The following is a 25,582-nucleotide window of genomic DNA, read 5'->3' on the forward strand; positions in this document are numbered from 1 at the left end:
TTTAAGGTGGGGGGGGGGGGGGGTGGGTTGCGGGGGTGGGGGGGGGAGAGAAGTGGAGGGGGGTGGTGTGGTTGTAGGGACAAACAAGCAGTGATAGGAGAAGGTCATCAAAAGATGTCACAGACAACAGAACAAAAGAACACATAGGTGTCAAAGTTGGTGATATTATCTAAACGAATGTGCTAATTAAGAATGAATGGTAGGACACTCAAGGTATAGCTCTAGTGGGGGTGGGGGAGCATAAAAGATTTAAAAATATTTTAAAATAATGGAAATAGGTGGGAAAAAGAAAAATCTATATAATTTATTGGAAAAAAAACAAAAGGAAGGGGGAAGAAACAGAAAGGGGTTGGGGATGGAGGAGGGAGGTCAAGACCTAAAGTTGTTGAATTCTATATTCAGTCCGGAAGGCTGTAAAGTGCCTAGTCGGAAGATGAGGTGTTGTTCCTCCAGTGTGCGTTGGGCTTCACTGGAACAATGCAGCAAGCCAAGGACAGACATGTGCCCACATGTCTGTCCTTGGCTTGCTGCATTGTTCCAGTGAAGCCCAACGCAAACTGGAGGAACAACACCTCATCTTCCGACTAGGCACTTTACAGCCGTCTGGACTGAATATTGAATTCAACAACTTTAGGTCTTGACCTCCCTCCTCCATCCCCACCCCCTTTCTGCTTCTTCCCCCTTCCTTTTGTTTTTTTCCAATAAATTATATAGATTTTTCTTTTTCCCTCCTATTTCCATTATTTTTAAATATTTTTAAATCTTTTATGCTCCCCCCACCCCCACTAGAGCTATACCTTGAGTGCCCTACCATCCATTCTTAATTAGCACATTCGTTTAGATAATATCACCAACTTTGACACCTATGTGTTATTTTGTTCTGTTGTCTGTGACATCTTTTGATGACCTGCTCCTATCACTGCTTGTTTGTCCCTACAACCACACCACCCCCCTCCACTTCTCTCCCCCTACCCAACCCACCACCCCCCACCCACCCCCCCCACCCCCACAACCTCCCCCCCACCTCCCCAACCTTAAATCAGCTTATATTTCACCCCTTCTTGGATTCACCTAGTTCTGTCGAAGGGTCATGAGGACTCGAAACGTCAACTCTTTTCTTCTCCGCCGATGCTGCCTGACCTGCTGAGTTTTTCCAGGTAATTCTGTTAATGCTCTGGGGACCTGGGTTCGAATCCCACCACAGCAGATGGTGGAGTTTGAATTTTTAAAAAAGTGCTGGAAGTAAAAGTCTATGAATAACCATGAAACCATTGTCGATTGTTGTAAAAACCCATCTGATTCACTAATGCCCTTTAGGGAAGGAAATCTGCCTACACATCACTCTAGATCCACAATAATAGTCCACAAAAACTCTTAAATGCCCTCTGAAATTGGCCAGCAAGCCATTCAGCTGCAGGAAACCACTAAGGAAAAGTCTAAAAGGAATGGAACCAGCTGGACCACCATCTAACTTTTATCTTCACATTGAGGATACCCCTCATCGTGTTGTGTGGCACTGCCACCATGCTAAATGGGGAAGATTTCGAACATATCTAGCAACTCAAGACTGGGCAACCATGAGGCGCTGTGGGCCAGCAGCAGCAGCAGAATCGTACTCAACAACAATCTGTAACCTCATAGTCTGGCATTTCCCCCAATCTACCATTCTCATCAAGCCAAGGGATCCACCTTGGTTCAATGAAGAGAGCAGGAGGGCATGCCAGGAGCAGCACCAGGCATACCTAAAAATGAGGTGTCAATCTGGTGAAGCTACAACACAGGATTACTTGCGTGCTAAACAGCATAAGCAGCAAATGATAGAGCTAAGCGTTTTCACAACCAATGGATCAGATCTAAGCTCTGCAGTCCTGCCACAACCAGTTGTGAATGGTGGTGGACAATCAAACAACTCACTGGAGGAGGAGGCTCCACAAATATCCCCATCCTCAATGGTGGGGGAGCCCAGCACATCAGTGCAAGAGATAAGGCTGAAGCATCACAACAATCTTCAGCCAGAAGTGCCGAGTAGAATATCCATCTTGGCCTTTGCCAGACGTCTCCAGCATTACAGATGCCAGTCTTTAGCCAATTTGATTCACTTCATGTGATATCAAGAAATGGCTGAAGGCACTGGATACTGCAAAGGCTATGGGCCCTGACAATATTTGGGCAATAGTACTGAATACTTGTATTGCACCCCTAACTTAGCTGTTCCAGGACAGCTGCAACACTGGCATCTACCCAGCAATGTGGAAAATTGCCCATATGTGTCCTGTACACAAAAAGCAGAAAAATCTAACCCAGCCAATTACCGCCCCATCAGTCTACTCACGATCATCAGTAAAGCGATGGAAGGGGTCATCAATAGTATTATCAAGTGGTACTTAGCAATTACCTGCTCATTGATGCCCAGTTTGGATTCTGCCAAGGTTACTCAGCTCCTGAGCTCAGTACAGCCTTGGTTCAAACATGGACAAAAGAGCTGAACTCCTGAGGTGAGGTGAGAATGACTGCCCTTGACATCAAGGCAGCATTTGACCGGGTATGGCGTCAAGGAGCCCTAGCAACACTGGAGTCAAAGGGGTTCAGTGGGAAAACTCTTACCTGGTAGTGTCCTAGGCCCAACCATCTTCAGCTGCTTCATCAATGACATTTCTTCTATCATAAGGTCAGAAGCGGGGATATTCACTGGTAACTGCACGATGTTTGGCACTATTCGTGACTCCTCAGAAGCTGAAGCAGTCCATGTCCATATGCAGCAAGATCTAGACAATATCCAGGCTTGGACTGACAAGTGGCAAGTAACATTCGCACCACACAAGTGCCAGGCAATGACCATCTCCAACAAGAGAACCTAACCATCGCCACTTGACATTCAATGGCATTACCATTGCTGAATCCCCCACTATCAACATTCTGGGGGTTACCATTGACCAGACTGAATTGGACAAGTCATATACATACTGTCGCTATAAGAGCAGGTCAGAGACTAGGAATCCTGAGGTGAATAAGTCACCTCCTGACTCCCCAAAGCTTGTCCACTATCTACAAGGCACAAGTCAGGAGTGTGATGGAATACTCCCCACTTGTCTGGATGAGTGCAGCTCCCACAACACTCAAGAAGCTCAACACCATCCAGGACAAAGCAGCCCTCCTGATTGGCACCTCATCCACAAATATTCACGCCTTCCACCACCGACGTACAGCGACAGCAGTGTGTACCATCTACAAGATATAGTACAGGAACTCACCAAGGCTCCTTAGGCAACACCTTCCAAACCCATGACCATCTGGAAGGACAAGGGTAGCTGATGCCTGGGAACACCACCACATGGAAGTTCCCCTCCAAGCCACTCACTAACCTCACTTGGAAATATATTGTTGTTCCTTCACTGTCGCTGGGTCAAAATCCTGGGAACTCCTTACCTATCAGCACTGTGGGTGTACCTACACCACTTGGTTAAAAAAGGCAGCTCACCACCACCTTCTCAAGGGCAGTCAGAATGGGCAATAATTGCTGGCCCAGCCAGTGATGCCCACATCTCATGAATGAATAAAAATAAATGGGAATTCAGGAAGAAGTCTTTACCCAGCGAGTGATAACAATATGGAACACGCTACCAGGGGTAACTGAGGTGAGTAACATAGATGCATTTAAGAGGAAGCTGGATAGCTGGATGAGCACATGAAGGAAAACAAAATCTCAGGATATTTTTAAAAATTCTTTCACGGGGTGTGGGATGTGGTGCTGAGCCACCTTCCTGAGCTGCTGCAATCCATCTGGGGTAGGTAGTGCGGTCAGGGATGCAGTTCCAGGATTTTGACCCAGTGACACTGAAGGAACGACGATATATTTGCAAATGAGGATGGTGAGTGGCTTGGAGGGGAACTTGCAGGTGGCGGTGTTCCCATGCATCTGCTGGCCTTGTCCTTCTAGATGATAGAGATCATGGGTTTGAAAGGTGCTGTCGAAGGAGCCTTGGTGAGTTGCTGAAGTGCATCTCGTAGGTGGTACACACACTGCTGCTACTGTGTGTCGGCGATGGAGAGAGTGGTTATGCTGATAGGTTTAATTGAAGAGGGGTGGAGCAAAACTTGTGTGGGGCATTAATACCAGCTTAGACCAATTAGACTGAATGGTGGTTTCTGTGCTGTAAATGCTTTGCAAGCTGGAGATGCATCAAACCAATATGATGAAGTATGAGGATGTAAACCACATATTGTTTTAATTACTTTCACAAGCAGGTTCTGAAGATTCTTTAGCTTCATTCATCAAGCACTGAGCCTAATAATGGATAGAAAATGGATAATACATCACATTTTAGCATTTTTATTCATCACTGACTGCACAGAAATGGAAAATAGGAGACATATCATTAGTTGTTAATGGCCTTTTTACTTAAGTACAAGCATCATGGAATGTGTAATTAGGGACTGCATGTCTAAATCCTATTGCCAGTATTTTATGGGCAGACGAACAATGATAAACAGGCAAAGACCCTCTGGTCCATCCAGCGTGTTCCAAACAATTGTGTTACCAATAGTTATTTGTTAGAAAAAAGCTTGAGTATTGCTGAAAATAGAGACACGTCGAAGCTTTTCATCTTGCACTCATCAGGACACTTTGCATGAATGCCAATATAAGAGGAAAACAGCAATTTATACCGTATGTAAAGAGAGTGCTGATTCGTTGACAAGTGGACTCTGATTGGTAGAGGCATTGCCTGAGGAATGAGTCAGCGAATGGCTGTCACTTATTTTATTTAGCTGAAACAGGTGTAATGTGTGTATATGTTTCTTCTGTCTGCAAAAAACTGCATTTTTTGACAGTTAAACCAGGCAGCTTGACGCTGATTGGTCAAGGCATTGGCCTGAGGAATGAGTCAGCGAATGGCTGTCACTTATTTTGTTTATCTGAAACAGGTGTAATGTGTGTACATGTTCTTTCTGTTTGCAAAAAATAGGGTCCTGTCTATTAATATATGTAGTTTCTAGTACATGCAAACGTGCCACACTTTGGGCTCAACTGATAATCTTAAATTAGCAAATAATATTTGCTAAATAATACTCAGTGTGCTAAGAATTACACTGATAACCAATTTAAGATTGTCAATTGGGATCATGATATGGTACATTTGCCTGTACTGGAAGCTACTTATATTAATATACAGAGCCCTGTTCTTTGCAGACAGAAAGAACATGTACACACAATAAGTGACAGCCATTTGCTGAATCATTCCTCCGGGCAATGCCTTGACCAATGTGGGTCAAACTGCTTGATTTAAATTTCAAACAATGCTTGGCAGTTAACCATCAGTCACCATCACTGGTGTGTTCTCCATGGCAATGCCTCTACCAATCAGAATCCACTTGCCAACTAATCAGCACTCTATTCACATAGAGTATAAATTGTTGTTTTCCCCATATATTGGTATCCTTGCAAAGTGTCCTGATGAGTAAAAGACAAAAAGCTTCACCATGTCTCTTTTTTAAGCAATATTAAAATTTTTGTTGCCTTGTGTAACACGATATAAACAGTCTCCATCCCACCCCAAACCATGCAATCTCCTGAGAGAGGTAGAAGACCTCCCACTCAGACTGTTTATGTAGGTTGCTCACTGATCTAACATCAGGCGGGTGAGGTTGATGTGAAGATCTGTGCTCTTTGAAACATGCCAGCATCAAGAGCAACTCATATTTATCTAGGACTTTGAGTATAGAAGGGTCTTCCCAGGTACCTCAGAAAAGAAAATGTGATAACGAGAAGCAGCTGAAGAGTTAGAAGTGGCCAAATCCACAGCTGCAAAAACAATATGTTTGACAGGGTCTTAAAAATAGAGAAGTAGCAAAGCAGAGAGGATTTAATTTTTTCATCCGCGATTCCTCTGATGCCCTACATCATATCAACAATTTCCAGTTCCCTGGCCTTCACTGCTACCTCTTCACCATGAATGTCCAATCCCTCTACACCTCCAGCCCCCACCAGGATGGTCTGAGGGCTCTCCGCTTCTTCCTCGAACAGAGGCCTGAACAATCCCCATCCACCACTATTCTCCTCCGTCTGACTGAACTTGTTCTCTCACTGAACAATTTCTCCTTTAACTTGTCTCACTTCCTCCAAATAAAAGGTGTGGCTATGGGTAACCGCATGGGCCCCAGTTATGCCTGTCTTTTTATGGGGTATGTGGAACATTCCTTCTTCCAGTCCTACTCAGGCTCCTCCCACAACTCTTTCTCCAGTACATCGATGATTGCTTCGATGCCACTTCGTGCTCTCGTCTGGACCTGGACAAATTTATCAATTTGGCTTCCAATTTCCACCCCCTCCATCACCTTCACGTGATCTATATCTGACACTTCTCTTCCCTTCCTTGACCATTCTTGTTTCAATTTCCAGTGATAGACTGTCCACCAATATTCACTACAAGCCTACCGACTCCCACAGCTACCTCAACTACAGCTGCTCCTCACACCCCGCTTCCTGTAAGGACTCCATCCCATTCTCTCAGTTCCTTCGCCTCCATCGCATCTGTTCTTTCAAAAACAGTTCCTCTGACATGTCTTCCTTCTTCCTTAACCAAGGTTTTCCACCCACGGTGGTTGACAGGGCCCTCAACCGTGTCCGACCCATCTCCCGTGCCTCTGCCCCCACACCTTCCTCTCCCTCCCAGAACCATGATAGGGTCCTACCTTGTCCCCACGTTTCACCTCACCAGCCTCCGCATTCAAAGGATCATCCTCCGCCATTTCCGCCAACTCCAGCATGATGCCACTACCAAACACATCTTCCCTTCAACCCACCACCACCACCCCCCCCCCCATCTCCGCACTCCCCCCCCCACCCCTTCACTGCCCCCCCCCCCGCCCCCCCCCCCCTCCCCACACCCCAGCCCCCATTCGGCAATTCAGCATTCCACAGGGATCATTCCCTCTGGGATACCCTGGTCCACTCCTCCATCACACTCAACACCTCATCTGCCTCCCATGGCATCTTCCCAATTGCAGAAGGTGCAACACCTGTCCCTTTACCTCCTCCCTCCTTAATGTCCAAGGACCCAAATACTCCTTTCAGGTGAAGCAGCATTTTACTTGCACCTCCTTCAATTTGCTCTACTGCATTCACTGCTCCCAATGCAGTCTCCTTTACATTGGGGAGGCCAAACACAGACTGGGTAACCGTTTTGTGGAACACTTTCGGTCTGTCCGCAAGAATGACCCAGACCTTCCTGTCGGTTGCCATTTCAACACTCCACCCTGCTCTCGTGCCCACATGTCTGTTGGCCTGCTGCAATGTTCCAGTGAAGCTCAACGCAAACTGGAGGAACAGCACCTCACCTTCCGACTAGGCACTTTACAGCCTTCCGGACTGAATATTGAGTTCAACAACTGCAGACCATGAACTCTCTCCTCCATCCTCACCCCCTTTGTATATTTTTTCAATATTCACTCTCATTTCTTAATTTTAATTTTTAATTTTTACATTTTTTTACACACTTATTTTTATTTGTTTTCATTTATTGTTTTATCCTGACCTTTTATCTATTTTCAATCTTTTTTCCCACCACCGTCCCCTCCCCCCACCCCCACAAGGACCATCTGTCACTTGTTCATGTTGTTCTTTCCAGAGTGCTTACCCTTGTCCTGCTATTACCCCATTCTGCTTTTGACCATAATGCCACCATTAGCACCTCCTTTAACCAGTACCACTACCATTAACATCCCTTTGTCCTTTTATCCATGACATCTCTCCTTTGCCTCCACCTATCACTGGCCTTCTATCCAGCTGCACTTGCTCTACTCCCCTTAAACAGTATAAATTTCGTTCCATTTTTACTTCTCTTTAGCTCTGAAGAAGAGTCATAAGGACTCGAAATGTTAGCTCAGTTTTTTTTCTCTCCACAGATGCTGTCAGACCCGCAGAGTTTTTCCAGCATTTTCTGTTTTTGTTTCAGATTTCCAGCATCTTGCTTTTAGTTTTTCGTTATTTGATTAGATGTGGGCATCACTAGCAAGGCTAACATTTGTTGCCTATCCTTGATTTCTGTTAAACTGAGTGGCTTACTAGGTCATTTCAGAGGGCAGGTAAGAGTCAACCACACTGCGGATTGAGTCACATGAAGGTCAGGATGGTAGATTTCCCTCCCTAAAGGGCATTAGTGAACCAGATACAAATCATGATAGTTTTATGGTCATCATTACAGAGTCTAGCTTTCAACTCCATATTTTATTAATTGAATTTAAATTCCAGCAGCTGCTTTGGTGGGATGTGAATCCTTGCTCCCAGAGTATTAGCCTGGGTCGCTGGATTACGAGCCCACTAACATTACCACGACACCACCATCTCCCATTTATCAATGGCGTTCCAGGCAAGTCGATCTGAGATAGATGGAAGGCTCTTTTGCCGACGTTTTGTTGCCGTGAAGGGTGGGTGGGATGGGTGGGAGGCCAGAGCCAGGAAACCAGAGGCTGAGGATAGGGCAACAGGGTTGGAGGAGATTGCGGAGCAGGTAGGGAGTGCCAAGACCACAGAGGGATTTACGAACAAGGATAATTTTTGACTTTGATGTGGTGGAAGTCGCTAAGGCTCGGTTGGACAGTAGTCAGTGTGGGATGGGCAACAAACGGCACAGCTTTGGACAAGCTGGCGTTTGCGTAGGTGGTATGTCATAGGCCAGCATTGGATACATTGCATTCAGATGTAACAAAACGCATGGATGAGATCAAGTGCTTTGAAACTCAATTCAGAATCGGATAGAGCATCAAGATCGTGAACTGTCCGGTTTAATTTAGCAGCTGGGAAAGGGAGTGGAATTGGGATAAGGCGGGGTAATATTGACACCCACCTCTCTTGGATACTGAGCAGCATTGCCGAGAGACTTCTACTGAATATTATCTCTGAACTCATTCCAATTGTTAGATCCTCGTCTACAATTTACCAGAACATTCTCCAGTCTCCACCTCTCCTGTTAATGCCCTGCACATGAAGAATAAACAACTGACTGTAAAGCTGCAAGGCCATGGACTATCTGCTTGTATTAAACCAAATAAAACAAGCTGTAACATCAGACCAATAACACTGAGGAGGAATTTGAACTAAATGATAATTCATTAACCAAGGTAAAAGTAATTAAAAAATAATTACTGAGGAGCATAAGATTATCATTAGGAATGCAACTGTAATTATTGCTGCTTAATTATGTATGCATTTTTTGATCACTGTCTCATGTCTCCAGGCAAAGTTCGTTACCACATTTTGCAGACTTTTTAAAATACAAAATACAAATTGGATACGGAACACTGTTACCACTAACGTGACTACAGTTGCTTTTCTTTTTACACAAGGACAGGACAATTTCTTAATAAAAGATGGTTTAGTGTAACTTGCCACTTAATTAACATTCTGGTGGTCGGGAATACTTTCGTGTTTCTAACTGTACGATGTTTCAATGAGATTCTCATACTCAGGTCCATCAGAAATAGTATAGGCCCTCATGCTATAAGGTACATCAGAGATACATATAGATATGGAGATGGTATAGATTTTCTGGCAATAAGAGATCCTCTAGAAATTATATAGGCTCTCCATTGGAGACAGCATAGTTCACGTTATAAGATGTGCAATGAAGATGGTCTGGGTCATCACGCTATAAGAGATGCACAGATATTACTTTGGGGAGGGTAGTAATCCAGAGGTCTGGACTAATGATCCAGACACATAGGGCTGGGTTTTATGGAATGCCATTGTACACCCCACCCTGAAAAATCAGTTGAGGGGGTGGGGGGGGTTGGTGGAGCCCACTCATATTTCCGACAGTTGTCCTGCAGCTATTTAACACTGGAAGCAGCGCTAATTGCTTGAAGGTGAGACTTACACTCCTTTCTCAGGAGGAAGTTCCGTCTTAGAGAGCTGCCGGCCAATCGGATTGGCTGACAGATTTTATTCTCAACGGCGCCAGCTGGGACCGGTGGCCACTGTTGGGACTACAGGCAGATCCCCCCAATATTGAGGAGCTCAGGCATGGTCGGGGATCTCACTGAGGCAGGGTGAGGGATGGGGCGCTGGGTTCAAGAGGCCCGGGGCAGCGTTAAAGGCTGAGGTGGGGGGGTGGCGGGGGGGGGAACTCAGGTGGGTTAAAGCTGTCGGGTTTCCCACACGCAATGAGCCTCCCTCCACCGTGGGTAAAATACCGGTGGGGGGCAAGAAGAGGCCCTTGAGTGACCAATAATTGGCCACTTAAGAACCTCAATAGGCCCAAGGGTGGTGGTGGGCAGCCTGACACCTCCCTGGTTCCTATATAATTTCAGGTAAGTCAGGGGTGAGTGGGTAGGTGACAGACAGGCCACTCACTGGATTCTACTTACCCTTTGTCTTCAAACTTACCGCTGGAAGGGGTGGGGAGGTGGGGGGGTGAGTTGTAAAATCCATCCCATGGGTAGAATTTTCCCCGTCGGGGGGGGGTTGTGCGGGGACGGGTGGGTGTGGACCTGATCGGCACCCCTGATTGGGTCTGTGCCACCATTTTATGTGGGTGGGCCAATTAAGGCCTGCCCAGCGTGATGCACACCCGGAAGCGCTGAGCGCTCCCTGTGCAGGAGGGGAGAAGGGGTTCCAGAGTCAGGAGTGCACTCTTTCACACAGTGGTGCCTTCAGGGAGACAAGTTTTAAAAATTTTAACAAAGAAAAAAAATAATTAAGACACATCCCCTAACGCTGAGACATGCCAATGAGCGTTAATGCAACAATTTTATTTAATTTATAAGCCTTTCATGAAATCTCATCCCGCCCGTGAATGAGGTTCCATGAAAAATGTGAAGGGTGCCTGGGCTCTTCGCCTGCCCCCCCTCCGCCAACCTTAAGGTTGGACGGGCAGCTTTCTCAATAGGTGCAATTGGTTAATTAATGGCCTTAACAGGCCTTTGACAGTTCGGTGGGTTCGCAGCTGAGCCGAGGATTTGGGTCCATGAGTTCAAATCCCACCATAACAACTGTAGCAGGATTTAAGTTTACTTAATTAAATAAATCTGGATTAAAAAGCTAAAATCAGTGCTGGCGACCAGGAAACTACTGAATTGCTGTAAAAATCCATCTGATTCACTAATGCCTTCTAGGGAAGGAAATCTGCTGTCCTTACACTACCCGGTCTGGCTTATATAACTCCGGTCCCACAGCACTGGGGTCGGCTTTTAATTATCCTACGAAATGGCCTAGCAAGCCGCTCGGTTGTGTTCAAGAACGTGACTCAGCACCTTCTCAAGGGAAACAAGGAAGGATAAGAAAATGCCAGCCTTGCCAGAGAGGCCACATCCTGTGAGTGAATAAATAATAAAGGAAAAGGAAGATAAATTACGCCTGCACTCGCTCAGCGCTACTATTATGGAAGATGGCACGGGAGATAGAAGAGTGGGAATATCTGGCTCAGGGTGTCTTCACCCTACTTCAGCCCTTTGGTCCAGCCATTCCAAGGTGACTCCCAGAAAGACGGGAGGTCTCGTGCAAATCTGTTGGGTTTGGGGTGGGAATGGTGCTGGGAAACAGGTGAAATCCCTGAGAGATTTCAACTCCAATGCAGGGAAAATTGTGGATTGGGAGCTTGCTATTCTGGAATGAATACTCTTGGAACTTTTAGCTAACATGACAGCTCATGAGGATGTGTCATGTTGTCAGGTCGCAGGATGTTCAGGATGCACCCTGCTTACAACTGAAAGAACTAATGCGCTATCCCATCCATGTGTTAAAATCCCTCCATGGAGCACAGTGTACCATCTACAAGATGCACTGCTGGAACTCATCAAGGCTCCTTCTTCGACAGCACCTTCCAAACCCACAACTTCTACCACCTAGAAGGACAAGGGCAGCAGACACATGGGAACACCACCACCTGCAACTTCCTGTCCAAGTCACACACTTTGGAACTGTATTGTCGTTCCTTCACTGTCGCTGGGTCAAAATCATCAGCAGCAGAAATAAATCACTGGCTTAACAGCATCCGGTTCACTTCAAGAACAGAAGATGGGAGAGCTCTCAGGTTTGGCCAAAAATGCAGTGATGGTGTTTTATTTTCCAGCTCATACATCGGCTGGAGCTGAGGACAATTCTCCGGGAGACTGTGGCATTCTTATGGATGATCACTACAGATCTTTCCTATAAGAGAATTCTTGGGTAAGTAAGAAGTAAACCTAAGCTACCATGCCACTTTGAAAATTGGTCACTTTGAAAACTCACATTTCTGAATGGCCTCCATTACAGTGCAAATGGATCAACATAGTTCAACATAGAAACATAGAAAATAGGAACAGGAGTAGGTCATTCGGTCCTTTGAGCCTGCTCCACCATTCATTATGATCATGGCTGATCCTCCATCTCAACATCGTACTCCCACTCTCTCCCCACACCCCTTGGTGTCTTTAGATCCCAGAAATCTATCTATTTCCTTCTTAAATACATTCCATGACTTGTCCTCCACAGTCATCTGTGGTAGAGAATTCCATAGGTTCACCACCCTCTGGACATGTGAGCATATGAATTAGGAGCAGGAGTAGGCCACTCGGCCCCTCGAGCTCTGCCATTCAATAAGATCGTGGCTAATCTGAATGTAACCCCAACCCCACATCCCAGCCTACCCCTGATAACCTTTCACCCCCTTGTCAGGCAAGAGCCTATCTAGCTCTGCCTTAAAAATATTCAAAGGCTCTGCTTCCACCGCCTTTTGAGGAAGAGAGATCCAAAGACTCACAACCCTCTCTGTATTAAAAGAGCGATCCCTTATTTTTAAACAGCAAGCCCTAGTTCTAGATTCTCCCACAAGAGGAAACATCCTCTCCATATCCATGCTGTCAAGATCCCTCTGATCTTAAAGGTTTCAATTAAGTCGCCTCTTAATCTCCTAAATTCCAGTGGATAAAAGCCTAACCTGTCCAGCCTTTCCTCAAAGTCTTGTAAACCTTCTCTGAAATGCTTCTAACACACTTACATCTTTCTTTAAATAAGGAGGCCAGTGCTGTCCACAATACTCCAGGTGTGGTCCCACCAAGGCCCTGTACAACTGAAGCATAACTTCCCTACTTTTGTAATCAATTCCCCTCACAATAAATGATAATATTCTATTAGCTTTCCTGATTACCTGCTGTACCTGCATACTAACCTTTTGTGATTCATGCACTAGGACACCCAGATCCCTCTGAATCTCAGAGCTCTGCAATCTCTCACTATTTAGATAATAAGCTTCTTTTTTACTCTTCTTGCCAAAATGAATGATTTCACATTTTCCTACACTACACTTCATTTGCCAGATCTTTGTCCACTCACTTAACCTCTGTTGCTTTGTAGCCTCCTTACATCCTCCTTCTCAATTTACTTTCTTTGTGTCGAAAGCAACTTTAGCAACCATTCCTTTGGTCTCTTCATCCAAGTCACTTATATAAATTGTAAAAGTTGAGGTCCCAGCAGTGATCCCTGTGGCACACCACTCCTCACATCCTGCCAACCAGAAAAACTCCCATTTATGCCAACCCTCTGCTTCCTGTTAGCTCGCCAACCTTCAACACAGTTTCAAACTAGGGAACACTTGGTTTTAGCCTGGCTGCAATCTGATGATCGAACAAAAGTAATTGGCGGCTTAAGCAACGGAATGAATTTTAATCTGCTGCCTCTTTATGCAGAGAGCTGGGCTATGCGGGCTCTTCCTCTCACCTGGAACTACACCAGGCTCAGATGAGCTGGGAGGAGCAGTGCACCTGCAACCTCGACAGCACAAGTGAATTGTCCATGTAATAAGATGCTGGGCAGAACAGGAGGCAACCGGTGTGGTATTAATTCCTAAAGATATTGTCAAGTTTCACCACAATTGGACCTTTTAATCTCAATGCTGGATTTGTTGACTATGGGTAAAGTTACGATCTGATTAGAGACTATTAACATTTAAAGAGGAATCCAAACACTTTGTTTTAATTAATTGAACTGTGTCAGAAGATTTCACTTTTTTTTAAACAAAATATAAACTTTATTGTATATAGAACAACTTTTTTAAAAAAAAGTAAATATGAATAAATTAACACTATAGCTTAGGCTTACTTCTTACTTCTCCAAGAATTTTCTTGTAAGAAACAGCAATCTTAAAAGTTATTTACTTCTGTAGGGACCACCCATAAGTATGCCACAGTCCTCTAGAGAATTCTCCTCAGCTCCAGCTGTTCTATGAGGTAAAACTTTCATTCACCGGCTCAGAACATCTAATCTCCAGATGGCTGTACCCCAGGGTTATCCCCAAGATGTGTTAAGGGACCCCTCAGAAGTCCCAACGCACTGACTAAGCGGGAATTGGACTTCTGATGGGCATTGCCCCTGTGTCTGGAACCCTTTGAAAAAGTCTCCAACTCTGAGTCAGAGTGGGATACTTTGGAGGGGTCCGACTCGCTTAGTTACCCAGGAAAGGTTAGAAGGATTAAAGTCAGTTCTAACTCCCAGGTGACTATACCACTGACCCCCACCCCAGTCCCCACTGTACCCCTCGACTCCCCACCCTGGACAACCCCCTCTGACCTCCCCGACTCGACAACCCATAACCTCCCAACTACTCCCCAACCTGACTACCCCCTTGACACCTGCCTTATGCCCTACCCTCGATCCTACCCCAAAACCTGACAGCCCCAGTTCCACCCTACCCCCTCACCCACTTACCTGCCACCCTATCTCCTCACCTACCCACCTGCCGCCCCACCCCCTCATTCACTTACCTGCCACCCTATGCCCACACCCACTTACCTGCCAGCCTACTGCCTCACCACTTACCTGTCACCCTACCCCATCACCCACTTACCTTTCACACATATCTCCTCTCCGTAGCTTCTCAAAGTGACTTTGGGGCATTTAAACTCCACTTACTGGAATAGGGTAGCTAATGCCATAAAAAGGGGAGGTGGTTTCTGCAATGGTTCTTTTCGCTGGTCCCTGTGAGGATTGCTGTACTGTAGGAGTTTGGAAGGATCCACCATCGGAAGACAGGCCCAAAAATTTGAAGGAAGCTAAGCAGGTAACCTTTAGTCTGATTCCCAACCAGATCAAAAGTTCTGGGCCACCATCTCTTGACTGTGGAGGTCCCCGTCCCTTGCTCTGATTACTTTTCAATACATCCAAGCTAATCTGCTGGTTATATTCTTTTGAAATAAGACACTGTGCGGCCTACTGTAGATTCTCTCACTGACTTCAAACTGGGCAATCTTCCAACTTCTGTTCCTCACAAAATTCAAACTGAGAGCAAGCCTCAACTGCCTTCCACCCAGTCTATGAGGAGGTTAGTGTTTTACTCTGTTTACAGTGCAGGTCTATCTAACTGACATTCATTTTGGCTAACTTCTCTAGGTGTGCTGCAAACCACACAAGATCCAAACTGCAACTGCAACTATAAACATCTCCTAGCAAACACCCAGATAAATTGAAATCAGGGAATCCTCCTAAGCTCCATCCATCTCCATAATGACGCAGCCTGCCCTGGGCTGTCCTCAAACCAACTTATAACTTAATTATCCCTCATTTCCAATTTATTTTTTGATCTGATGAAGTAAATGGTTTTTACAACTTTTCAGGGTTTACTGAATGCTTTTAAGATAATTTAGCTGTAGCTCTCAAAACAAAACATCCCTCAGGACTGCCATTACTGCAAGTTTTGCAGACATCACATCTCCAGCTCTCCAGTTAAGTAAGTCCACCTGCTGCTATATAGTCTTAGCTTTCTAGCTGTAAACCTCTTAAAGCAATATGGCCCCAACCTTTTAAGTGTAATAGAATCCAAGCTGCTTTAATTGCATTTATCCCACTTTCTACAGTTAAACTTTTATTCCTAAAGCTAAAAATTATATACTAAAACACATGAACTATGAGTTAGATATTTGCATAGCTAACCATATGCAGCACTGGAGACAGAGGAGTTATTTTAAAGAAAATATCAATTGCACATGATACTGATGGTGCTTGTTATCCAAATCCTAGGGTTTGTGGCTAAGTGACTGCCTGGTCTGTTGCAGAGGAAAAGGGACCAAGAAGTTTCCAAGTTCAATGCCTGGTCTATGTTGAGTTAGTGCTTTTCAGCCAGGATTACTATTGTTAGCAACATTCACCATCTAGGAACAGGGGAAGAATGTTCCATTGTTCTCTGTCTTTGTTACTCTAGAATTGACTATTCCAATGCTTTCCTTGCCAACCTGCCATCTTCCACCTACATAAATTTCAGCTCATCCAAAACTCCACTGCCTGTATTCTCACACCAAGTCCCATTCACTCACCACACTTGTTCTCACTGACTTACAATGCCTCTGTGTCTGGCAATGCCTCAATGTTTAAATTCTCATCCTTTTATTCAAACAGCCTCACCCCTCATGCTCACTGTGGCCTCCTCCAGGCCTGGAAACCCTCTGTGCTCCTCCAATTCCGGCCTCTTGCACCCAGTGGGGCTGAGCCTTCAGCTGCCTGTGCTCTAAGCTCTGGAACTCCCTCACTAAACCTCTCTGCCCCACTAAAACTCTTTCCCCTTTTGAGACGTTCCTTAAAACCTACCTCTTTGTCATCTGTTCCAATATCCCATTATATCAAATTCTGTTTGATGGTTAATGCTCCTGTGAAGCACCTTGAGATACTTTACTGTGTTCAAACTGCTAAATAAATGTAAGTTATAGTTGTTGATCAGAACCTGCTCTTATCTTGCCTGCTTCCCAACCCCTCCCTCTTTCTTTCTTTTTGACAGCAGTTCATCCATCAAACTGCCTGAGCTCTGTTCCAAGTTGCGGGCTGAATAATTCAATTAACCATAGCAAGTCCCACTACCAGCAGTGAAGGCAGAAAAGCCTGTACTTTGTCTGCTTCCTCTCCCACCGCTACCACTGGCTCATCCCCACTCCTGGCACCAGCGATTCTGAGGGATGAAACATTTAACGCTTACAAGAGCGTTCGACTCTAGGCCTGTTTTTGACAAACTAAGAACTGGTTTTCTTTTGGCGTGAATAGTTCTTAACTTTATTCTCTGATGCTTGGGTTGAGTTGGATATTACTCATGGAGCTAGGGCAGGTATCAGGTATGTTCGGGATCAAACACAATCCAAGTGTAAGACTCTTCATTAAAACTAAATCTGTTCTGGTAGAATGACACAGCACAGAAGGAGGGTAGTCATCCTATTGTGTCTACTCTGGCACTTTGAAAGATCTATCAATTAGACCCACTCCCCCTGCTCTTACTCAGAGCCCTGTCATTTTTTTCCTTTCCAAACAGATATTAAGCAGAATATTGCTATCGCCACTTCAGCCCATGAACTGGATGTAGGGTGGGCCTTGCAGTAGCGCTTGGGGGAAAGAGGGCCTATTTTTCTGAAAACAGTCTATTTCCTCAGCAAACTGAGTTCATTTAAACAGAATCTCTGTGAGCTACAGCAAACAGAGCTCATGGCCAAAACTACAGCAAAGTCTCCCAGTAAAAGCAAGATTATTTATCGAGAAAAATGCAATGAGTGGAGGACGGTTACATAAATTACAACATAAAATCAATGCCAATCACTCACTGTGGGGGGGGTCGATGGTGGGTGGAATGACCCAATCACCCTCATTCTGATCGAGATTTGTGGTGTCGCTATATATCAAACCTTATGTTAAGATGTTTATAAATATTCTATCCATTTTGCTTCCCAGTGCGACATGATAGAGAGGGAGTAAGGGGTTCTGGTTCTAACCGCGCTGCTCTCGTGCCCACGCTGCCCAGTCATTATTGTGCTTACAGCGTCTGGCAGATTCATGTGTCAGCTCCAGATGGTAGACGGACAGACGGTTGGGCCCTCCGCACATGTTGCTCTTCTCGCCTTTGCATTCCATGCTGCACTCAGAGTCGCTGGTGTTCCGGGCCTGTATCTTGTGCCCACAGTAACACTCTGCTCCAAACTCCAAGCCTGCATATTGATAACCCCTGGGGAAGTAAGAAAGAGAAGTGGTTACAACTGCAAAAGATCCTGGAGTGGGACTTGAACCCACGATCTGCTAACAGGGAGGCAAGTGCGCTACCCACTGAGCCACAATGGTTATAGACAGCTATGGTATGCTAGGGCTAGTAACAGGGAAAACAACAGTGATTTTTTTTTACCTTTCGTGATAATCCAGTCACTCTATTGGAAAGTCAATATTTCCAGCAATATCGTATAAATGCTACATTTGAACTATTTTACTTGCACAATGACACAGGGTAAATAGAGCTACAGTTTTTAATTAGTATAGGGGATCTTGGGCTTCATAAATAGAGGGAGGTTATGCCGAACATTTATAAAGCCCTGGTTAGGCCACAACAGCTCTATTTTGTCCAGTTCTGGTCAGCGCACTTTAGGGCCCTAGAGTGGTTTACCCGAATGGTTCAAGAGATGAGTAATTTTAGTTACAAGATTAGGCTGGGGAAGCTGGGGTTGTTCTTCTTGAAGCAAGGGAGATTGAATATTTCGAGCAATGCTGTATAAATGCTACCCTTGAACAAAATCACTTGAATTATGACACAGAGTAAATTGAGCCATGGTTTTTAATGGAGCCACCGTACATAGTAACGAGCGACAGGAAACATCTCCAAAAATTAGGTGTTTTGCCCAAAGGATGTGCCTTGACTAAAATGCACCAGGATGACATTTCCCTCTCCATCACTGCCCCTCCACAGGGCCCCCCTGAGTAAAGCTGGCAATCAATTCCAAATTGTATTGGCTGCTGGCAAACAGTGCCAACTGCCCATAGTCATCTCACAAGCACTGGCTCGACAGAGCAGGGTGTCCAAAGTGATCTCATTTTTGGACATTTCTTTGGAGTCCAAGCAGAACCTTGGGAATTGTCCACTTATGAGACATCAAAAACTTGGAATTAAGTTTGGTGCTCATCGCTACTAGCAACCACTGCATAGTGGCATGGAGCTGTCAATCAAACTGTGTATAATTTGTACACAGCAGCTATCACAGTCTGATAGAAAGTTAATGGGCTGGCCTACATGTGACTCCAGGCCCCTACATGTGACTCCAAACTCACAGCAATGAGATTGAACCTTGAATGCCCTCTGAAATGGCCTAGCAAGCCACTCAGTTGTAACAAACTGCTACAAAGACACTAAAAAGGAATGAAACTGGACGCACCATCCGGCATCAACCAAGGCATTGGAAACAACAATGGTAATCGCAGCCCTGTCAACCCTGCAAAGTTCTCCCTACAAACATCTGGGGGCTAGTGCCAAAATTGGGAGAGCTGTCTCACAGACTAGTCAAGCAACAGCCTGACATAGTCATCCTCACAGAATCATACCTTGCAGATAATGTCCCAAACTCCACCATCGCCATCCCCGGGTATATCCTTTACCACTGGCAGGAAAGACCCAGCAGAGGTGGGGGCACAGTGGTATACAGTCGAGAGGGAGTTGCCCTGAGAGTCCTCAACATCGACTCCAGACCCCATGAAGTCTCATGTCATCAGGTCAAGCATAGGCAAGGAAACCTCCTGCTGATTACCACATACCCTCAGCTGATGAATCAGTGCTCCTCCATATTGAACATCACTTGGAGGAAGCACTGAGGGTGGCAAGGGCGCAGAATGTACTCTGGGTGGGGGACTTCAATGTCCATCGCCAAGAGCGGCTCGGTAGGACCACTACTGACTGAGCTGGCCGAGTCCTAAATGACATAGCTGCTAGACTGGGTCTGCAGCAGGTGGTGAGGGAACCAACAAGAGGGAAAAACATACTTGACCTCATCCTCACCAACTTGTCTGCCGCAGATGCATCTGCCCATGACAGTATCGGTAGGAGTGACCATCGTACAGTCATTGTGGAGACAAAGTCTCGTCTTCTCATTGAGGGTACCCTCCATCCTGTTGTGTGGCACTATCACCATGCTAAATGGGATAGATTTTGAACAGATCTAGCAACTCAAGGCTGGGCATCTATGAGGCACTGTGGGCCATAAGCAGCAGCAGCATTGTATTTGGAGACAACCTGTAACCTTTTGACCCTGCATATCCCCCCTCTACCATTACCATCAAGCCAGGGGATCAACCCTGGTTCAATGAAGAGTGCAGGAGGGCATGCAAGGAGCAACACCAGGTATACCTAAAAATGAGGTGTCAACCTGGTAAAGTTATAACATAGGACTACTTGTGTGCCAAGCAGCATAAGCAACAAGTGATAGGTAGAGCTAAGCGATCCCACAACCAACGGATCAGATCTAAGCTCTGAAGTCCTGCCACATGTAGTCGTGAATGGTGGTGGACAATTAAACAACTCACTGGAGGAGGATGCTCCACAAATATCCCCATCCTCAATGATGGAGGAGCCCAGCACATCAGTGCAAAAGATAAGGCTGAAGCATTCGCAACAATCTTCAGCCAGAAGTGCGGAGTGGATGATCCATCTCAGCCTCCTCCGGAGGTCCCCAGCATCACAGATGCCAGTCTTCAGCCAATTCAATTCACTCCACATGATATCAAGAAATGGCTGAAGGCACTGGATACTGCAAATGCTATGGGCCCTGACAATATTCCGGCAATAGTACTCAAGACTTGTGCTCCAGAACTTGCCATGCCCCTAGCTGTTCCAGTACACCTAAAACACTGGAATCTACCTGGCTATGTGGAAAATTGCCCAGGCATATCCTGTACACAAAAAGCAGGACAAACCTAAACCTGTCAATTACCACCCCATCAGTATACACTCCATCCTCAGTAAAGTAAAGGAAGGGGTCATCAACAGTGCTATCAAGCCACACTTGCTTAGCAATAACCTGCTCACTGATGCCCAGTTTGGGTTCTGCTAGGGCCACTCAGCTCCTGATCTCATTACAGCCTTGGTTCAAACATGGACAAAAGAGCTCAACTCTGGAGGTGAAGTGAGAGTGACTGCCCTTGACATCAAGGCAGCACTTGACTGAATGTGGCATCAAGGAGCTCGAGCAAAACTGGAGCCAATGGGAATCAGGAGGAAACCTCTCTGCTTGGTTGGAGTCATGACTAGCACAAAGGAAGATGGTTGTGGTTGTTGGAGGTCAGTCATCTCAGCTCCAGGACATCACTGCAGGAGTTCCTCAGGATAGTGTCCTAGGCCCAACCATCTTCAGCTGCTTCATCAATGAACTTCCTTCCATCTTAAGGTCAGAAGTGGGGATGTTCGCTGATGATTGCACAATGTTCAGCACCGTTCGTGACTCCTCAGGAACTGAAGCAGCCCATGTCCAAATGACAATATCCAGGATTGGGCTGACAAGTGGCAAGTAACATTCGCACCACACAAGTGTCAGGTAATGACCATCTCCAACAAAAGGGCATCTAACCATCGCCCCTTGATGTTCAATGGCATTACCATCACTGAACCCCCCATTATCAACATCCTGGGGGTTACCATTGACCAGAAACTAAACTGGACTAGCCATATAAATGCTGTGGCTACAAAAAAAAGGTCAGAGGCCAGGAATTATGCGACAAGTAACTCACCTCCTCACTCCCCAAAACCTGTCCACCATCTACAAGGCAAAAGCCAGGAGTGTGAGGGAATACTCCCCACTTGCCTGGATGAGTGCAGCTCCTACAACACTGAAGAAGAGGAAAAAGCAGCCCCGCTTAATTGGCACCACATCCACAAACATTCCCTCCACCACCGATGCACAGTAGCAGCAGGGTGTACCATCTACAAGATGCACTGCAGGAATTCACCAAGGCTCCATAGACAGCACCTTCCAAACCCACAACTGCTACCACCTAGAAGGACAAGGGCAGCAGATAGATGGGAACATTACTACCTGGAATTTCCCCTCCAAGTCACTCACCATCCTGACTTGGAAATATATCACCATTCCTTCACTGTCACTGGGTCAAAATCCAGGAACTTCCTCCCTAACAGCACTGTGGGTGTACTTACACCACATGGACTGCAATGGTTCAAGAAGGCAGCTCACCACCACCTTCTCAAGGGCAACTATGGATGGGCAATAAATGCTGGCCCAGCTAGCGAAGCGCACATCCCGTGAATTAATTTTTAAAAAGGCACTTAAATTGGAGCATCAGGCTGCTTGTAGTCTACAAGGACAGTGTTTCCTATCTGCATTATCTGTCAATCCACATTGTTGAGATCCCAGCTGATGTTACTACTGGGCAAGTCAGATCCTAGAGTGAAGCTTAGCTTGACAGATCCAAACTTTTTTCTGAAACTGCGGGGGAGAGTTACTGAACAAATTCACAGTAGTGAACTGATGAACTTTTAACACAACAAATAAAACATTTATTAAACAAGAAAAATGAATGATATTACACCAGATAAAATGGGTGGAAAGATCTCAATACAAAAATAGGATTCAAATAGTCACTATTCCTTCACCCCAACGATATCTTTACAGAAACATACCATTTCGGAAAGATAAAAACAATTCACCATATTTATCTTATTCTTCAAAAGTCAGGGTAATTCTGCAGTGCAAGTGAATCAGCTGGTGAACTATGGTCAGACACACTACACTCTGAAGCAAATGACAGATACGACCAAAGAGGATTCTATGGATTTCTCAACAACCCACCCAAAAGCTTATCACAATGTGAGCCAACTGGTCTCACTGGGACTCTGTCACGAGGGTTTCCAATTTCCACCTTTGAAGATTTCAGCTTGGAATTCTCTCCAGAAGTCGCTCCCACTCAGATGGTTTCAACAAGAATCCACCTCCATGGTTTCAATCTTGCCTTCCAAAATTCCTTGCCCTTGGATCTCTGAGTACACTCATGCTTCACTTTCCAAGCATGGCTTCAGATCTTTGGCTGTGCCAAGCAGAACGCCACTGCTCCAAAAGTGTACCTTTGCCGTTATGGCCCACAGCATGGAGCCGTGAAACTTTGGCAGCCCTCTTGGATCTTCAGGGCTCCTCTCAAGCCCACTTCACTTCGGGTCTGCTCCCTGCTGCTCCTTCTTTAACTTGGAGCCTTTTCATCCGCCCCTGTTGTTTATCTTGACTCATGGGATCTATCTCTGATCCCTGTCGCTGTCCCTGCCTGGGACTTTCTTCTGGGACCCCTTTCTGTCCCAGTCACTGGTTTGGGGCCTTCTTCTTGATGGGGTCCTTCTCCCTGTGTTCTGCTCCCTGTGACACCTCCTCTCGAATGGCGCTCCAGTTCAGGTCACCTGACCTGCTTTCCGCACTGTTTCATTTCTTTTCTTCTTCTTTATCTTTCTGCGCACGTGCGCAAGGCTGTTTCCTGACCTGAGGAACATAAACAAGACCAACTGCTCGTGTGCAGCCGCTTCCCAGGTGGTGCACACACTGAAGTCCCAAGGCCCACTGGGAACTGTAGTTCCTGAGCTCCTGATTTATTTAAGTATTTTTGGGTTTCCTAACAACATAATATTGAACTTTGAAAGAGGGTTTATTCATTACTGGGATAAGGATATTTGGAAATGCATAGAATTTACCATATGGAAATCGCCATTCAGCCCAACCTGTCTGTGTGGGCGGTTCTAATCTCATTTGCCCACCTTGTTCCCAATAATCCTTTATCCTTCATTCACTTATCCGATAGCACTTAATGGGGGAAATTTTGCTTTCCACTCCAGTTACTCACTTTGGTTTCATTATCCTTACCTCTCAAAAATCTAGAAACCTCAGTTTTGAAGTTTTCAATTGAGTCCCCACCCCCCCCTACCGATCTCAACAACTTTTAGTGGGGAGAGAGTTCCAAGTTTCCACTACCCTTTGTGTGAATGGCTTAACTCTAATTTTAATATTGTGCTCCCCCCACTTTGTTCTAGAATCACCCAACAGAGGAAATAGTTTCCCTCTATCAAGCCTATTAAGCCCTGTCAATATGTCTGGAACTGGACAGCAGCACTTTCAGGGTGGAGGAGAAGCAGGGACTCCAACTGAAAAATACCCTTATACACTATTACCTGTTCTAATTGGGAAGATCATTAACTGAAGTAAAATCGTAGGTTGAACTCTGTAACCCTACCTTTCAGCGCAGTTGTCCTGGCAACGAAATACTGTCATCTTTCTGTAGTCGAAGAATGCTGTTCCCCGTAAGGTTCTCCGCTTGGTGTTGTCAAGATAACAGCCAATATATTTTGCTGGAAAAGAAAAAGAACACTCTAAAATAATAATAGATAAAACACCATAGTTTAGAAATTCATAAGTTAGAGCCTGGGGCTAGAAGTTACTGCATATACTTCATCATGGACTGAATAAATAAATACTGCAGCTACAAAAGCAGGCCAGAGGCTAGGAATCCTACGGCGAGTAACTCACCTCCTCACTCCCCAAAGCCTGTCCACCATCAACAAGGCACAAGTCAGGAGTGTGATGGAATACTCCCCATTTACCTGGATGAGTGTAGCTCCCACAACACTCAAGAAGCTCGACACCATCCAGGACAAAGCAGCCCCGTTTGATTGGCACCACATCCACAAACATTCACTCCCTCCACCACCGTTCCACAGTAGCAGCAGTGTGTACCATCTACAAGAAGCACTGCAGGAATTCACCAAGGCTCCTTTGACAGCACCTTCCAAACCCACAACCACTACCACCTAGAAGGACAATGGCAGCAGGTAGATGGGAACACTACCACCTGGAAGTTCCCCTCCAAGTCACTCACCATCCTGACTTGGAAATATATCGCTGTTCCTTCACTGTCACTGGGTCAAATTCTTGGAACTCCCTTTCTAACAGTACTGCGGGTGTACCCACACCACATGGACTGCAGTGGTTCAAGAAGGCAGCTCACCACCACCTGGTCAAGGGCAATTAGGGATGGGCAATAATTTCTGGCTAAGGCAACGTCCCACGAATGAATTAAAAAAAATAAAATTGCAACCTGTTTTTCAACATGCCAGGTACAACGGGCTGATGGTGTTTCAGCTATGGGCGGCGGCACGTGTGGAAGCTTTAATTATCTAACAGCAGAGGTGATGAATGTAAAAGCTGCGGGGATTTTCCATTACTAAAACACGGGGAGGGTAAAGGATGAGGATGCGTGTTATCATTCAGAATGGCTGGAACCTTTCATCTCAAAGGGATCATTAAAATAATTTTTAAAAGTCGAGTCGTTTCCAGGACGAATCCTTTGTTGGGTCACTGATGCTCCAGGGAGGAAGATGAATCTCCAGGACACTGGCGAGAGTGGAATTGGGGCATTACAGAATATTTTTTTTCATTTTCTTTGTTTATTTATTAAAATATTGGAAGTAAGTAAAAGGTTGCTTCCAATTAGGTAGCCAAGGCTCCATTTTCTTTCCAGTTGGGGTGGGGTGCAGTGATGGGCATTCCAGGCAGCCAATGGCAGGAGAGTAGTGGAGGGTGGGTGAGACAGTTTGGCGATCACATGATGAAATCCCCAGGAATACACCCAACTAGAGTTGGCAACCTTAAATCCATGGTTCATGATGAGCTAACTAATCTCTGTTAGGATGGGGGTCAGGGAATTCATAGCTTGCACTCCACGCCCTCTGAGCAGGGGAATGAAAAGCTCTGCTGGAGAGCACGCATTTGAGGGTGTCCAGTATGAACAGGCCATCCCAAGACCTAATTGCCTGTCAACGCTCACTGATTAGGCTCAGTCTTGCAA

At 45.6% G+C, this 25,582-nt stretch overlaps 1 protein-coding gene across 2 annotated transcripts in view; it reads right to left on the bottom strand.

The window, feature by feature from the left end:
* The window catches only part of wscd2 (WSC domain containing 2), a 300,323-nt gene that overhangs the window by 124,310 nt on the left and 150,431 nt on the right, over nt 1–25,582 (bottom strand). For both annotated transcript variants that reach the window (XM_041201991.1, XM_041201992.1), the window contains exons 2-3: nt 23,972–24,086; nt 17,758–17,942 (exon numbers count right to left, since the gene is read on the bottom strand). In XM_041201991.1, coding sequence (XP_041057925.1) covers nt 17,758–17,942; nt 23,972–24,086 — 300 coding nt within the window. The remainder of the gene's footprint in view (nt 1–17,757; nt 17,943–23,971; nt 24,087–25,582) is intronic.

This window comes from Carcharodon carcharias, chromosome 13, assembly GCF_017639515.1.
Source record: "Carcharodon carcharias isolate sCarCar2 chromosome 13, sCarCar2.pri, whole genome shotgun sequence".
Lineage (NCBI taxonomy): Eukaryota > Metazoa > Chordata > Chondrichthyes > Lamniformes > Lamnidae > Carcharodon > Carcharodon carcharias.